The sequence below is a fragment of the Pseudomyrmex gracilis genome, unplaced genomic scaffold, assembly GCF_002006095.1.
Source record: "Pseudomyrmex gracilis isolate BER0280 unplaced genomic scaffold, ASM200609v1 scaffold_16, whole genome shotgun sequence".
NCBI lineage: Eukaryota > Metazoa > Arthropoda > Insecta > Hymenoptera > Formicidae > Pseudomyrmex > Pseudomyrmex gracilis.
This window is the reverse complement of record NW_018020600.1, coordinates 436,650-453,453: the sequence shown is the minus strand read 5'-3', so window position 1 is coordinate 453,453 and position 16,804 is coordinate 436,650. Positions and strand designations below refer to the sequence as shown.

At 33.6% G+C, this 16,804-nt stretch overlaps 2 protein-coding genes across 11 annotated transcripts; one reads left to right on the top strand and one right to left on the bottom strand.

Annotated features, from left to right (window-relative positions):
• Nucleotides 1–1,778: 1,778 nt before the first annotated feature.
• LOC109864047 (WD repeat-containing protein 44) lies at nucleotides 1,779–5,811 on the bottom strand. 2 transcript variants are annotated; one of them, XM_020444856.1, is made up of 7 exons: nucleotides 5,541–5,811; nucleotides 5,091–5,241; nucleotides 4,642–5,026; nucleotides 4,397–4,518; nucleotides 4,146–4,280; nucleotides 3,776–4,063; nucleotides 1,779–3,690 (listed from the first exon to the last, which is right to left on the bottom strand). In XM_020444856.1, exons 1-7 carry the CDS (start codon nucleotides 5,606–5,608, stop codon nucleotides 1,963–1,965), a joined length of 2,877 nt encoding a protein of 958 aa, XP_020300445.1. In that variant the 5' UTR covers nucleotides 5,609–5,811; the 3' UTR covers nucleotides 1,779–1,962. The 2 variants fall into 2 exon arrangements, with proteins under 2 accessions (XP_020300445.1, XP_020300444.1); XM_020444855.1 differs by having other exon boundaries at nucleotides 4,397–5,026.
• Nucleotides 5,812–6,527: 716 nt separating this feature from the next.
• On the top strand, nucleotides 6,528–16,762 carry LOC109864048 (synaptic functional regulator FMR1). 9 transcript variants are annotated; one of them, XM_020444858.1, is made up of 15 exons: nucleotides 6,528–6,635; nucleotides 7,085–7,137; nucleotides 7,768–7,918; nucleotides 8,056–8,219; nucleotides 8,377–8,542; nucleotides 8,776–8,846; nucleotides 10,179–10,250; nucleotides 11,592–11,739; nucleotides 11,826–11,963; nucleotides 12,443–12,481; nucleotides 13,533–13,676; nucleotides 13,768–13,981; nucleotides 14,070–14,285; nucleotides 14,585–14,686; nucleotides 14,898–16,762. In XM_020444858.1, exons 1-15 carry the CDS (start codon nucleotides 6,585–6,587, stop codon nucleotides 15,083–15,085), a joined length of 1,917 nt encoding a protein of 638 aa, XP_020300447.1. In that variant the 5' UTR covers nucleotides 6,528–6,584; the 3' UTR covers nucleotides 15,086–16,762. The 9 variants fall into 9 exon arrangements, with proteins under 9 accessions (XP_020300447.1, XP_020300448.1, XP_020300454.1 ...); XM_020444859.1 differs by having other exon boundaries at nucleotides 7,768–7,927; XM_020444865.1 differs by having other exon boundaries at nucleotides 7,768–7,927; nucleotides 14,902–15,025.
• The last annotated feature ends 42 nt before the right edge of the window (nucleotides 16,763–16,804 follow it).

Sequence of the window (16,804 nt, the reverse complement as noted above, 5' to 3'; positions counted from 1 at the left end):
TACTGGCAGTGAATATCGGAACAATTAAAATTTCTTCAAATCATTAAAAATTCTCTTACAAAAGAGAAAGTAAATTTACTTTCAATTGACAGAGCATAAAATTTAAAAACTGCTCAAATATATTAAATTTCATCTTTTTGCACTTTTTCTATTTTTCTTTACTATTTTTTTTAGGTTTTTCTCACAGATCTTATAATCTTTGGACTTTTGGCATCATTTGTACACAGCAATATCAATGCACTATTATATTTACAATTGCACTTACACAAAATATCTACACACAGTTTTATCTTTATATTTACATTACAATTATACGATACAATTCAAACATCTTATATGCTACCTATGCAAATCGGATTATTATATACTCATTGCTATAAATTTTTTAGATCATTTTACACCTAAGTAACTGTATTCCACATTTTACACATCAAATTGTTTCAAATTATTATTTTCCTAGAATTTTCTCTCTATTGTAAAAACTTCGAAATGTGTTGCGTACACGTGTATCACACAAAATCTCAAACAGAAAGCATCAAATTGCTCACCTATAGAATTCGTTCATATTTATTAAAAAGAGTATCATCTTGGTTTTATCATTGTCAGGACACAAAGTGTGTATTTTGCGTAATATATGACCGATAAATAAATATTAACAATGAACCAATGCGTGATATTTTATGCTATCTATACGAAAATACATGTACGCACATATCATAGATATAGATAGCATTAATTAATATCGTAATTATGTGTGTGTGACAATTTCTATTATATAATTAATTATATGAGATACTACTACATATGTATATTAAAAAAATAGAGAAAGAAAGAAAATTAAATTAAACACATTTTATACATATATAGCGCAACGTCAAATTATATGACACATCTCACAAAAATGTTGTTTCAAACTTTTGCGATAAAAATATATAGCGTGTTACACTACATAAGGTATGTAAAACATTTGTAAACAAAAAACGTAAACATAATAAATTTTAGTTTTAAGATGACTTTTGATATATTGTCTTTGATGTAGTTTTATGTTATCTTACATGTAACTATATTACGTTCGAGAGACAAGCGCTTTCTAGAAATCATCACAAAAAATCGGAAGTAATGTCTATGATTAGCAACTTTTCTTACACTGAACATTTTTAACTATTGGTGAACGATATTCGAAAGGTTCATAATATGTACATCTGAGTCACATGTAATTGATAAAAAGAATTTATATTTGAATATCTTTTGTCGCATCATCTGCGTACTTTTTTTTTTTATACTTTGTTTTCACCAAGGTGCTCTTATTTTCATTATCTTTTTTGTATTTGTGTATGATATACGCGCAGAAACAATTTGATATTCATCAAATATTACCATTGACAACTCGTTTTGCGACACTAATCTCGATAAAGTTTCTTTCGTGTAAAATAGTAACTTTTACGGTAACCAGCACCGCAATGCAAATTGCAATGCAACTAAAAGATCTCGAGAGATAGGAACAATCTATAAAATCTGGCAAAAAAGTTATTAATAAAATATAAAAGTGCGGTAATTTTCATACCTTTTAACGTAACGTAAGTGTTTTTAACGTGTAGAATTCATATTATTCCAATCTTCGTACATATATACCTGATATTTGCAAAAAATGTATGTTAATTATCATGAAAATTAAACATTTGAACATGATTTCACGGAAATTTATCTCAGTATTTGTATTATTTAAAATATTCTCACACACATGTGTATAAAGAAAGACAGATAAAAAGTAAAATAGTTCTTACATATAAATGTAATATAAAGAATATATACCGTTAAAAAATTAGTTGCTTTCTTTTGTTTTCAATATTTCTTAATCAAAGTGAGCGTTTAGTGAAACTTTGCGGTATATTTTTTGTTATTTCCATTATCTATAGTGTATATATATAAATTTATATGTAATTTATATATTATTTTTTGTTATTACGCGAGTGCAGATGCTGGTAGGGAACTATGTTTAGGTTTTGTTTTGTTTAAAAAAACTTTTATACACCCATTGAAATCGGCGCTTACAAGAACATGGCCTCCACAACCTTTAGTGCGTTGCTCAACAACAGGATCAACAGGAACACCCACACTGTCCACATCCCTCGGCTCCTCTTTGTTCTCCCACTGTTCCCTCGCTTCGATTTGTTTAATAATACTATCTGGATTTGGTGCGAATACGGCACACGTTACTACAGCATTGTGGGCTTTTATGCCTTCCCAGAAATCATTGCGATCTCTACGCACGCTAGAAAACTTGGAATAATCGTGATGTGTCTTCCAAATATAAATGCATTGATTTTCGGAACCACTAACTATATACTGTCCGTCAGGGCTGAAACTTGCTTTAATTTGACTACTGATGTTTACGTAGCCCTTGTACTTGCAGGATAGATTTAGATCTCTCAGATCGTACAACCGAATGCGACTGTCGTTTGATGTAACTAGAATTTTGTCTTCTCCCGGCATAGGTTCAATTCCACTAATTTTACGGCCGGTCGAGTTTTTCCCTCTTGTCGATCTAACGTGTATCTGCGTATGATATTTCAATTGATCGGTGTTGTAAAATATGCATCTGCCGTCGTACGATCCTACAACTGCAAATTTTCCATTTTGACAGAAGTTTGCCGCGGTGATCAGCTTGGTCTGCCCATCCACTTCGTTCCACACAGCAACTTTCTTGTCCGGAATATTCCACAGGCGCAATTTACCGTCCAGCGATCCTGAGAGAAAATACCGGTCGTCCCGCGGATGAAATACTATAGCAGTGACGAAGTCGATATGTTGAAAGCAACATAAGCACTCCTTGCGCGATATATGCCACAATCGTACGGTTTTATCCATCGAGGAGGACAAAACGAAATAATTCTTCGACCACGAAACATCGAGCAAATCCGAGGTATGACCGGTATATATACAAAATGGCTTTGGCATGAACGGGCTTTTCGTTCCTTCTATCTCGCTGAAGGCACTAGCCACAACGTTAGGATCTTCCATGGACTGCTGCGAAACCAACGACTCTTGGGAGGGAGTAGGACTAACTTTTTCCGCATTGTATTTCGTTCGCATGTCTTGAAAATACGTGAAAGCATCTCGCAAAACCCAAATCCTCAAGACTCGATCTTGTCCCGCGGTGGCTAACAGTCGGCCGCAAGCGGAAAATTTCATGCACCAGACAGGACCTACGTGTTCTCCACTCAGATCTTGAACATGCTGCAGACAACTGAACTCGTATGGACCTTTGTGGCTATTTGATGCTTTCAGTTTTATGTATTGTTGTTCACCGGGATAAACTTCGTCTACTATATCCATGACGTCTTCCTTGTGTCTTGCATGCGACACCTCTTGTGCAATGGATTTAGCCTTGTCCATTGTCTTTTTCACGGTGGATCCTAGGAATCGCTTCAGCTTTTGCGTTTTCTTGCGAACTCTATCTACAGATGCATCTTCATCCGGAGGTATACTGGACATCTTACTGTCCACACTTTCTTCATCGCTTTCCTTTTCTTTCTCAAGACTAGAATTACTTATGTATTTAGCTTTAGTAAGCCTCATAATGTGCAGTGACAAAGGATTAATACACTGTGGTAATTTATCTTCCGCTATACTTAATGGCACCTGTTCTCCTGTATCTAAGTTTGTTACAGGCACTTGTTCCAAGATTTCCTGTAGGGACAAATATACCATCATGATATTTTCTTCATAAATAATAGTTTATAAGATAAAATAATTTATACATATAATAACGAACCATATCAGTAAGACGCTTGCCGGAATCCGTTCTAGTTCGTACGAACAAATTTAATTGCTGTATCATATCTTGATCGCCAGCGGATTTGCGTCTTTCTTTGGAACCTAGTGGACTCATGCCCGATATCTTATGTGGACCTAAAGAATAACGGCCGATACTATTGCTAGAGCCTGATCCTAATGGACTGTTTGATTTTTCACTAGAACGACCAAGCAATTCTGCTTTCATTCTTTCTACTCGCTCCAGTTCCTCAGTCGATGGCCCTTCGGCTTTCAATTTGTCCTCATCCTAAAAAATATGTAATAAACATTTTAAAAGAAAATTAATATCACATTTTTGGAAATATTTTCAAGGTTGTTTGTAAATTTACTTGTGGTTTGACAACATATTGTCCTTTTATCGCGGATCGGATGTCAAGAGAGTGTTCAAATTCTCTTGTGATCGATTCTATGGTACTTGCTGGACTCGGAAGTGGCGATGCAGGTACAAGTGCCTCTGCGGAAGGCTGAAATTATGTATACATGTGTATACATATATTCATTTGAAACTAAAACTTGTTATGCATATATATAATATGCATTTAAATTAAACCGCATTAAAAACAATTGCGGTAAATCTTACAGCGAGGTCGCCAGGTGTGTGAGCCTTCGTTTTCTTTTTACGACGCGGAGGAGCTACCGGTACACCAGACGCATCTTCCGCTAGTTTTCCATTATTCTTTGTACTAGCGATGACATCAGGTTCTTGAAGCATAACAATCTTGTCACTTTGTGAGCGAGACACATAATTGGATCTATTGTTAACAGAGGAGTCTTGCAAGACATCCCCTGATAACGTAAGGATACTGGAAGACTGGGACACCTTACCAGAGGTTGTGTCCTCATCTTTGCTTGGTATACTAGCAATGGAGGACATCTGACCCTCACGAGTAAGGGCGGCAGAAGGAGGACACTGGGATATACCAGGTACAAGTATGCCAGAGGCGTTGTCTGTGACTCCTGCCAAAATTCGGCCCACTCGTCCTAAAGAGGTCATACTTTGTAAACTAAGAGTGTCATGCTCTATAATTCTGAATGGATGGGTTGTTTTTGAAGGGGTGGGATAAACACCCTCGATGGAAGAGGTCTGACTATCCGGAGGGGAACTATTAATCGGAATGTCATCATCTTCCGTTTGCATACGTTGCCGTAGTTCACGAAACTTTTTCCTTCCGACAATTTTATCTGTAGTTGATTCTCTGCTATCATCTTCCTAAAATATATTTTTTATGTTAACATTTGTATAATAAAATATTACAGCATATAAGGTCACTTACTTTCTGTCTATAGTCTATAGATCCTTTTGATTCTATAACTGATTTAGGTTCAGCAGGTTTTAAGAAAACATGATCATCTGGCTGCTTACAAACTTCAGGTGATTTTTCATTTTGCAGTTCTGTGTTTGGAGATTCGCGTGATTTACCTTTTCTATGAGAAGAAACAAGAGTTGAACATAAATAAATTATCACAGATACATGTAAAAATATATATATATATATAATGTATAACATAGCAAATAAAACACACAACATGTTTTATTAAACATGTATTAATCTCTCATATGTATACACCACTTAACGCTCTTCGCACACAATCACGGTTAGAAATAGCGGCGTGACATATGATGATGCACGCGACAGATTATCTGTATACGACGCGCGAGATGCGCGAAGTTTTTTATTTACGACTTGTGACATAATCGACCTGGAAGAGGAAACGTCAATTACCGTGACGCACGATGGAACGAATCATCCTCCGCGTCGAAGAACTCATCAGAATCGCTACTACCCGACATCGTCGTCCGCGATAGCTGATCCGCAAGGACACCCTCGTTCTCGCATCGATGTCGTCGTCGCACGTCACGCACGTCCCTCGTCCGCAAACGGGAGAACTGGACAGGAGCAATTACGCGATCCCAAACTGCACCAAGTCATGTTTCGACTTCCAACGACGTTTGCAACACTTTACACCTTACCGCAAATGCACTCGGCAAGTGCAGCAACACCACCAATCTAGTTCACTTTCACCACCTAATTTCTAACCCTACTTAAAGACTTGCATTTTAAGCCCGTATCAGAATATGGATTAAGATTGAGAGAGATAGGATTTTTATTAACCAATCAGAATCAAGAAATCTAATTTTATTGTTTAGTAAATTTAGCTCTGATTGGTCAAACTTTAATTCTCTCTCAATTCTAATCCGTATTCTGATATAGGCTTTAGAAATAGGAAAAGAATAAGATCACAATTTTAATTGTACGTGCATTTTCCTACTTATCAAGAGCTTTTAGTAACTAGTCAGGACAAAGACGATCCTCGCTCTTTCAATCAGGATTACTCGATTTCAATTGAAACGCAACTGTTGCAATAAACGACCATTGCATGTCGAACGCTCGCAGACAGGACGCGGCAATGCGTTACGGTAGCCAATCAACATATTTGCTCTTATAGAAAATATGTTGGTTTCCTGTAAGAGTAATATACTGATTGGCTAACGCGTTGTACATAACGCATTGCTGCGTCCTGTCTGCGAGCGTCTATTCGGCCGATAAACGATAAGAAGGAAACTAGCGCTAGGGCTTTTCTAGCGCAATGTTCCGTCGAAGCACGACGCTTTGGCATTACTGATCGCGGCTGCCCAATACTGTCCGAGCGTCATGGAAAAGAGTTGCACGATTGGCGCAGGGAAAATTTTCAGCTCCGAACTCGTGCGGGTGCCCGCTCTTCAGCATGCCTGGCGCAAAGGAGGCGAACCGTCACACAAAAGCAAGATGGAGGATCTCGCAGTCGAAGTATGCGGCGAAAACGGAGCTTACTATAAGGTTCGTTCTGTGGAAAGTATAGAAAAAAATGAGCGGAGAACTCAGACGATAAATAGACCGAGCCGCGGGCCACGGCACAGTTGTATTCTCGCGCGACGGGAGCCCGTACTTTGCGAATGCACGGTCCTCAAATGTTCGCGAGGTAACGCGGCTTCCTCCGACGCCATGTCTCGTTTGACAGGGCGTGATTTTCCCTTGGCTCGCGTCCACCACGCGTACACGCAAAATACACTGCAATCCTTTCGAAAATTCGCCGGCCACGTCCTCGTAATGACGTGCAGACTCCCGTGGCCGTGCGACCCGCTCACATCGTCCTCTCCTCTTCCAACCGAGTCGTGATTTTGCATTCCAACTCGTCTGCACGACTCGTTACACTCCTGATTTCTACAAAGGCAACAAACTGTATGCACATCTCGCGATGATTTATATCTTTTTTTTTTTTTTTACAGGCCTTTGTCAACGATGTCTTTGACGACGAAGTTTTGGTAACTTTCGAGAATGAGTAAGTTTTCCCTTTGATTTGCTACATTTGTTGTAGAGTATTTGTTTTTTTTTTTTTATATATATCCTTGTAAGGGATAAGCTTTGCTACAACAGAATCATTTGTGAGAGCTGTTAAGTGTATTCACTTTTTTGGTTATCAATAACTAATTCTTTTACTCAATAGCTTGAGACACACATGGACAATTATACTTTTATTCATTATTTTTTTAAACAAGACTATGAGAATAGTTTTTTAAAATGTTTGTAAAAAAAAACATTAAAATATGTTAATTCATTGTTAGAAATTATATGATATATATAAAATAACATTTGTATTTCTAAATATATATATAATTAAAAATATATTAAATATATCTTAACCATTGTCTGACACAATATCTAATTATAGATTGTGATAAACTGTGAAAGAAAATGTCTACCACACATGTACAACACAGACATTATAAAATATAAATATAAATAAATGCATGTTCCTTTATATATTTTTTTGTATTGTTTTATATTTATTGAATATTTGATTCTTGATATTTACAAAAAACTTTAAAAAATATTCCTTTTTATGTAAATACTCTAATGTGAAGTGCAATATAAAATACATGTATTTATAACCTTGTAACATTTATTCCAGCTGGCAGCCTGAGTCAAAATTTCCATTTGCTCAAGTTCGTCTACCTCCAAAAGATGGTTCCAAAACAGAATTTCAGGAGAATCAGGAAATTGAAGTATTTTCCAGATCCAATGATCAGGAAGCATGGGGCTGGTGGAAGGCACTTATCAAGGTGTGCAAAGTGAGACAAAAGTCAATAAACGTACAGATTTATGTTACTATGTTATACAGATTGTTTATAAAGTAATTGAAAATTTTACATTCTTTTATGTGAAATCTGTATCTATTTGTTTTATGGGATTTTTTTAGATGAGTAAAGGTGGATTTCAAGTAGTTGAATACTTGGGATGGGATTACACATACACCGAAATTGTAGCTAGTGAGCGACTGAGAGCCAAAAATCCAAATTCCCCTATTGATAAAAACACGTTTCACAAGATCGAAATTGAAGTACCTGAAGAGCTCAGAGAATTGTAAGTAATTGTAACTGAAAAATAAAAAACAAAAATTTATGCATAAATATATTTAACTCTGAGTGCAGCAAATGTTTATTATAATTATATTTATTATAGTTGCTTTGATATATCTATAAATATAAAAGGTAATAACAAAGCGTATCATATATTGCAGTGCGAAGATGGACAATGCGCATAAAGAATTTCAAAAGGCGATAGGGGCAGCAGTGTGCCGATATGTGCCTGAACGAGGAGTACTGCTGGCCATCTCCCGTCATGAAAATATACATCGTCACAGTAGCATGCTCCAAGAAATGCACTTTAGGAACTTATCGCAAAAGGTGAATTATTTTTGCAATTAGTCATATATGCACTATTTGTTATCAAAAATATTTATTTGAGATTGGTTTTAAAACTTATTTAATTTTAAAATATCAAAATTGCGTAATTTTTTTTAAAGTTTTTATTGCTAGCACTAACAGATCACAATTGGCAGTACCAGCAATAAACCTATTAAAAAACAAAAAGATTTATTAATATTCTACATTTTATTTAGAATATAAATGTTCTGCAGGTCTTGTTATTGAAAAGAACAGAAGAGGCAGCGCGTCAACTTGAATCTACTAAACTTCAAACAATAGGGGGGTAAGTTATAAACAATTTTTTTTCGATCTTCATAAATAACAAAAAAATCTTGTGAGATTGTTTACCTGCCCTTATCCATATACTGTCCTGGTTACCATCCTGTCTGTGGTTTGCATTTACTGGCAGAAAATCAGATCACAAGATTTCTTGATAATCATCATTAATTGATATATATATACATATATATACATATATATATATATGTTTGCTTTGATATCACGTAACTTCATGAATGTGATAACATGGGCACACACCATAAGTAGTTCTTACCATACATTTCGTTATTTTTTCTTTCACATTTCTATCATAAAACTAGATATATTACAGATAGAATATTTAACAAATTCAACATTTTTAAGATTTGTATCGAACTATGTTTAATCACATTTGTCTTTCTATTGTAACAAAACGGTTACAAATATATAATAAGAGTTTTTATACACATTATACCTTACATTTATCCTTGCGTTATGGCAGATATTTCTCACTAAAACAACACTAGATCATAAGCATGATCATATGCATTGCAGACACTATTACTAATTATTTTATTGAAACGTTAATTTTTAAGAAGAGAATGTTATTTTAAGTACATATGCTAATTGAATATTTCATAATAATTAACGAGGTATAGTAAAAATATTACACGATATATAATTTATAGAAAAAATTATATATATTATACATAAAAATTATTTTATATACATAAATATTCTCTCTGATTGTATCAGACATTCGCACATACTTATATTGCTTTTGTGGTGTCTTATCTGTAGCAGATACAGATAAAAAGAAAAAATAGATATTTGTTTCTCGAATTATAATAATAAAAAAAATAATATATTGCAGGTAGACATGTGCTATATGTACAGATATTTTGTAGTATTAATTTTACATATGTAAGATTTATTTATTATATACGTCATTTGCGTATACTTGCTAAACTTAAAACATTTATATGAAAAAGTGTGTAGTGTTTTCGTTAAAAAATTATAAAAAACAAAATATAGAGAAAAATTCGCAAATAGCAAAATTTTGGATCTTATGTAACATAAAATAACAAACACAATTTCACATAAAAGCAAATCTTATACAATTTTAACATGTTAATACATGTGTATGTTTTCCTAAAAGTGTTATATAAATATTGTGCAAATATAAATAGATGGAAAAAATTTTGCATAATTATTTACGCAAGTAAACTTGGAAGGCAAGTGTCTGTTCAAGTGTCTGCATGTAGTAATCAATATTAAACAGACAGAATGGCAAGGGGACATAGGATAGGGCCATCTTATAACAAGTTTTCACTGAGTTACACCATTCTCATTTCAGCAAATTTAGATCTTCAAACTTTATATATCAGCGTGTCTCAGACTTTGAGGCAGGAGTGAAAACAAATTCAAGGTGAGATCACAGCAGCGTGGTTTAGAATTAAGTTTAGCTTACTGTATGACAGAATACACAAATTACATTTTTCAAACGAAAAATGGAATATTACACTTTTTTAACGTGCATGCTTCAGCGTTGTGTAGTATATTCACTGAAATCCATGTGCTTTAAATACCACATATATAAATATATATACGAAATGATTATTTGTATTCATTCTCCATTTATTATGTGCTGTGTAGAGTAATATCTTGCGTGATTGGTGAGGTAGCCAACAAATATATATACGTGTAGCTGTGATCAGTTCTTAATTCCGTTTATAATTTATACATTTATACAAGTAGATATATATTCCATTATTTATCTTTTACCAAGAACGCTGGAACTTGGCCTGCCAATGTTTGAGAAACACTGATATATCTCACATCATGCACATATATTCATGTAAATGGTGGCTCTATCCCATGTGTATTTAAAAAAAACCTGTATATAAGATATATGTTCGAAAATTACGAGAGAAAAAGCAATTTAACTTTATCAAAATCAAAACTACATTTTACTTTAAAAATATGCATATTAATACATATATATATATATATATATATTTATAAATAATGAATAAAATGTAATTTATATATAGACAATGTTTGTTAATTTGCGTTTCTACAGTTTCGTAAGATATTAAAGTGCATATATATATATATATGTATATATATGTATATGTATTTTGTATCATTAATGTTGTATTACACACAATTTAAATTAATGGATGCATGTGACATAGGATTTAATATATTTATAGTAGGTTTAATCACAAAGTTAAAAATACTTAATCAAACAGTTAAAAAAATACTTTAAATTTGTCCCTTTTGTGCTCTTAACTATATATTTACATATGTTGCATGGCTATTGTATCATATTAAGACAAACACAATGCAAAATTGCCATTTTTACAGATATATCTTTCTAGCTTTAATAGAAATAATTTATTTCTTATGTATCTGCCAAAATGCAAGCCATTGATAAGGATATTCGTACACAAAAATATGCTACATTTTGCTTCTCAAGAAGTTGCCAATATATTTACTAACATTGTACATAATACGTATATACCCAATAAATTTATTTATTATAAAGTAGATAATTATACTCACTAAGAGAAGAAAGTTTTGAAGTATTAGTGAAGTCAATATTAAAATTAAAACATATTTTAAAAAATGTACAAATACTCTAAATCTAATAATTTGTATTACATTTTACAATTTTATACATTTTTTAATGTGAAGAAGATAAGAACCAACAGGGTTGGTATGAAACTTTGCAATAGTTTTATTTGTTTTCTTTTATATATTTCAGATACACTGACGAATTCAATGTTCGGGAAGATCTTATGGGATTAGCTATCGGTGCTCATGGCGCAAACATCCAACAGGCACGAAAAGTTGATGGCATTACAAATATAGAATTAGAAGAAAATTCGTGCACATTTAAGATATATGGAGAGGTAATGGTTCAAAAATATTAATATTAATATTAATATTAATATTAATATTAATATTTTTTTATACTGTATTTCATACGTTTTTACAGACGCATGAAGCTGTCAAGAAGGCTCGGTCTATGCTGGAATATAGTGAAGAATCTATACAAGTTCCACGTGTTTTGGTAGGAAAAGTAATTGGGAAGAACGGTCGCATTATCCAAGAAATTGTCGACAAAAGTGGTGTAGTAAGTACTTTTTTTTCATATTATCAATTAAGCAATAACATTTTTATATATACTGCTACTTTCCAGAATTAATATATATCACAAGGGTAGGTATTTTTATATTTATATTAGCAGTCTGAAAAAATAGATGATATTATGTAAGCGCATCAATTTTCATTTTCAGTTGATACAATATGATTTTATTGGAACTATTAAATTTCGTATATACAGATTATATGTAATACTTTACAGATCCTCTGCATCTACTGATATATTTTATCGCTCAGGGTATGTAGCAATTGTCCGAAAATTTTCTAACATGCATTTGTAGGCGCTGTGTATCGCGCAACACATAATAGACTTCCAATTATCATAACGTTGGATTCCATTTTAAAACCATAACAATCAAAGCCATAATACAGCATTCAATTGAAAATGGAAGTTATAATTTAATGAGGGATTAGGTTATATATATGATATACCTTGTTTGTTCTCGGTAGATAACATCTGACTCGAGTGGGAATGTACATATTGATAAAGTAAGTATGTCATTTTCTATTGTTTGTAATTTTATTTCATTTACAGTTCATTCGATCAATTATTTATATCGAGAAGCACTCACGCACAAGACTTACATGAACCACTCGAGTCAGTTCTTTTGAGAGAGTTACATATAATCAATGTCATATATATAACATATATATATAGTGTTTAAAGAAACCTATATTCTTTGTTTTACATCTACATAATTATCTCGTATTCTGAATGTTATGTGTATATTAACTACATATTAAAGTCATATTTGATGTTACGAGCTGATAATATCATTAGCCGCGATTTAAAATCAAACATGCATTGTACATGTATGCGTCAAATTTGATGCATAAATCATTCCATGTCCATGCATTTGTTTTTTGTCTCAATTATATGTTCTACGGTATATTATTTAATGTTATTTTAAAATTTTCTCAAAACAAGCTAATTTTTTATTGATCAGAACATTAGATTGAAGATAGATAATTGAATATAATTATTTTTCGTTAATATATATATGAAGAATTTTATAAAACTGTTTTTTACATAATCGCATATTAATGTGCGTTAAAATTCCGTAAATTTAATTCTCGCATAAACTTTAACAATTTAATGATTAATTTCTTATAATTGTCAACAAAAAATATTCTCATAGAAGATATTTTATGTTATAAAATATAGGTCTATTTCTTCATAATAAATTAACGTTAAAATAAAAACTTTTTGAAAGAAAATAATTGGTTGCTGTAAAGATATGTAACTTCGAGAAAGAGATGAAATATCTGTAAAATATTGAAGAAAGGTAAAGGTATTGATATAATATATATTTTTTAAAACCGATCCCTTTTAAAGTATACAAAAAATATAAAATATTTTTTAAGCAAATTTTCACAGACTAGTCACAAATCTATTGATGAAAATGACAAACGCCAGTGACTAAAAACTGATGGTATGGATATGAAATACAAATGTTAAATGTGTCCCAAATTGGTAATTAATTGCTTTGTAAGTGCATCGAAAGCGGAAGTTTGCTAACTACTGATTTGATCGTTTCAGGTAAGAGTAAAAATAGAAGGAGACAACGAACCTCAACCAACGATTCCACGAGAAGAGGGTCAGGTGCCCTTTGTCTTTGTCGGCACTGTTGAAAGCATCGCCAATGCTAAAGTTTTGTTGGAATATCACTTGGCACACTTAAAAGTATGTAATTCTACATTAAAAAATATATATTTTGATAAACTTTAGAGAAGTAGAAGTTATATTAATTATATACATATTGTTTGTATCGTAGGAGGTAGAGCAGCTTCGACAAGAAAAATTGGAAATTGATCAACAACTACGAAGCATGCATGGGTCGAACACAGGACCTATGCCCAGTGGTTTTCCACCTACAAGACGAGGAATGGTTGCAGGACCCGAAGAGGGTGTTAGCGGTCGTGGCGGTCGTGGCGGTCAGTCTCGGGGACGTGGCTCTCGAGGTAGAGCTCCCACCAGACACAATGCCGGTAATACTAAACATTTTTCAATATTTTGCGCGAATTGTAATTTGGCCGTTTTTGTGCAGTGATTAACATTTAATTATATATTTGACAGGATTACGTAGAGAGACTTTAGACGGCAGTGAAGATCGCGTCCGGGACTTACCACCAAGAGGTGGTCATCAGGGAGGCGCCGGTAATTCAGGGTACATGAGCGGTAGACAAGGTCGTCCTCCGACTCAACGCAGAGACCGTAGAGACGAACGTCGTCGCACCACTGATGACGAAGACACTGTTTTAGACAGTCAAGATGTTTCTAGCATTGATAGAGGTAATAATATTTATTGATTAACATATTCATGTGTTGAAACGCGCGCAATTTATAACCGTTTCGTCCTAAAGACAACGACATTTGATAATTAGAACGCTTTGGGATTGGCATGGAACTGCGAATCAAACACTTGTGACCATCTAACACTACTATTAACGTTAACGAATTTTATATTCTAACACATGCTACTAACGTATGCAGTGGCAGCTTTTCACTATCTTCGTTTAAATCTCACATGTTTTGTGCTACAAAACAAATCTCGAAATAAGATGGTCACAATGGTTTGTATATATGTGTAGAATCAGTATCGAGTGTGGAGGGAGGATCTAAAGGAGTAAGACGGAGACGGATTCGACGCTCACGACAACGAAGTTCAACGCCAACAAATAATATCCAAACAGGTAATTTATTTTTAAGCGTAGGGTTGCGCGACTTTTCTTTAGGACGATCGGTTTTATAATAAAGGACAAAGTTTTTATTTTTTTTAATATTTTGTTATAGCACACTACACATATGCGTACACACACACACACACACACATATGTATACATATACATACATATAAATATATATGTACGAAAACATTTCGAGTTAATATATACATTTGTTTAGGCAGTAATGCCGGCCCGTGCGACCAGTCAACAATGAATAGCAAAGAAGGAACACCCGCGAACGATGTTTCCGTATCCAACAACAGTTCCCAAGGACCTAAAGGCCAAAGAGAACATCGGTCTCGTCCTCCTCGTATGCAGCAGAGCAATAAGCCTAAGGAAGCTCTGGTTAATGGTACCAGTGGCTAAAGCAATCGTTGGGTTGTCGACAATTGCCACTAACGTTTATACGTTACACCTGATGAGAGCGATTAACTCCCAGCACGTAACATGACGTTATTATACCGACGCAAGGACTACACGATTATGGAAATGCGACATGATTAGTCTACGCTCGTTGTTAAGACTGTTTGCTACCGATAAGAAATACGACAGTTGTTTAAGAAATCGTCATTCTCCTTAAACACATTTAAGGACACATATTAATATCCATGCATGGTTTAGTTTAAATGATGGTAATTACACTGTCATGTTTGATATATGGATACATTCATTGGGAGATAGAGGATATAGCATTTGGTAAGAAGGATTCCCTGATTGTGAAACTGTGCCTCATTTTTATACCGAGCTCCTAACTTATGTGGCAGTGCTTCGGACGCGCCACACGGCGCGCCTTAGTCACTCGTTAACGATCCGATATTAGGCTGAGTAATCGCGGCTCGTATGTCAATTATCACTCTGGGTAGGTTTCATCTAGATATGTCGCTTTTTAGTACTTACAAATATTTAATTCGATATTCATAAAAAAAAAAACATTTCGCTCTGGTGTCATTCCGAACGATTTGATTTACTTTTCACAACAATTTGTCAACAAATTATCTAATAGATATTTTTTGTGAATGTTACATATTAAACATTGTTCCAATTATATGTATATCGACAAATCACTGTTATTAGTAATTTTATTCCTGTGAATGAGCTAAACTTCGAATGCGACATAACTAAGATGCAACTCGACGTGGTGCAAGAAAAAAAAATGGATTTCCGTTGTTAATCGTAACAATGGTAGGTGGCAGCTGTAAAGAAATTCTGGTTCAAAGGTGTTCCCAATGATGTTCCTTTCTATTTACTTGAGGAAATTGAGTTTTTGATTTACAATTATTAGTAGAGTTATTTAACAACACTAGATTTTTATGTTTCAATGCTGAGTGTTTAATAATATCATAATAATTACAAAAAAAATATGACTTATTCGAATCTAACATGATCAGATATGCACAAGGAGTCGGTTTTCATTTCTGAGTACACTTGTCACGTAATTTAGTCTTTTCCTTTTTTTTCTTTTTTTTTTTTTTATTTTTACTACAGTCTAAGCATACTATATCAAACTTTAGGATTTGATATCGAGTTGGTTTCTGCATTGTTTCGCATGATTTAAAAAAGAAAGTAAACGTATACTTAGTAATACCAATGTATGATGTGCCAGAGAGAAGGAATGATACATGTTTTATGATATCTAGCTAAAGTGCAGACTTAGCGCATACCTTTATTACTATAATACTACTTAGTCGAAATGTGGATGTCTGAACAAATAAACTAGCTTTACTATACTAAGCTATAAAAAAATAGATATCAATTGTTTTAAATTGATTATCAATATCATTAAAAACTCAGTTATCAATTTAAAACAGTTGTCTCTTCTTCCGGATATGACAACAACTAATCGGACGTGTCTCATGAATTTTGCAAAACCACATGGTGGTTGATGCAATATATTGACACCTAACAAAACCGCTGCCATTTTATCTGAATATACTTATGGCAGCCAAAAAAAAAACTGAGATATCCCCCAACTTGCTTGTTTCAGATACATTTGTATTGATTGCAATTTGTGCATAATTTAAGAATAAAACATTTCTGTACATAGACTGGCCATTGGTATAATGAAAAACCTTGAATATCCTATGC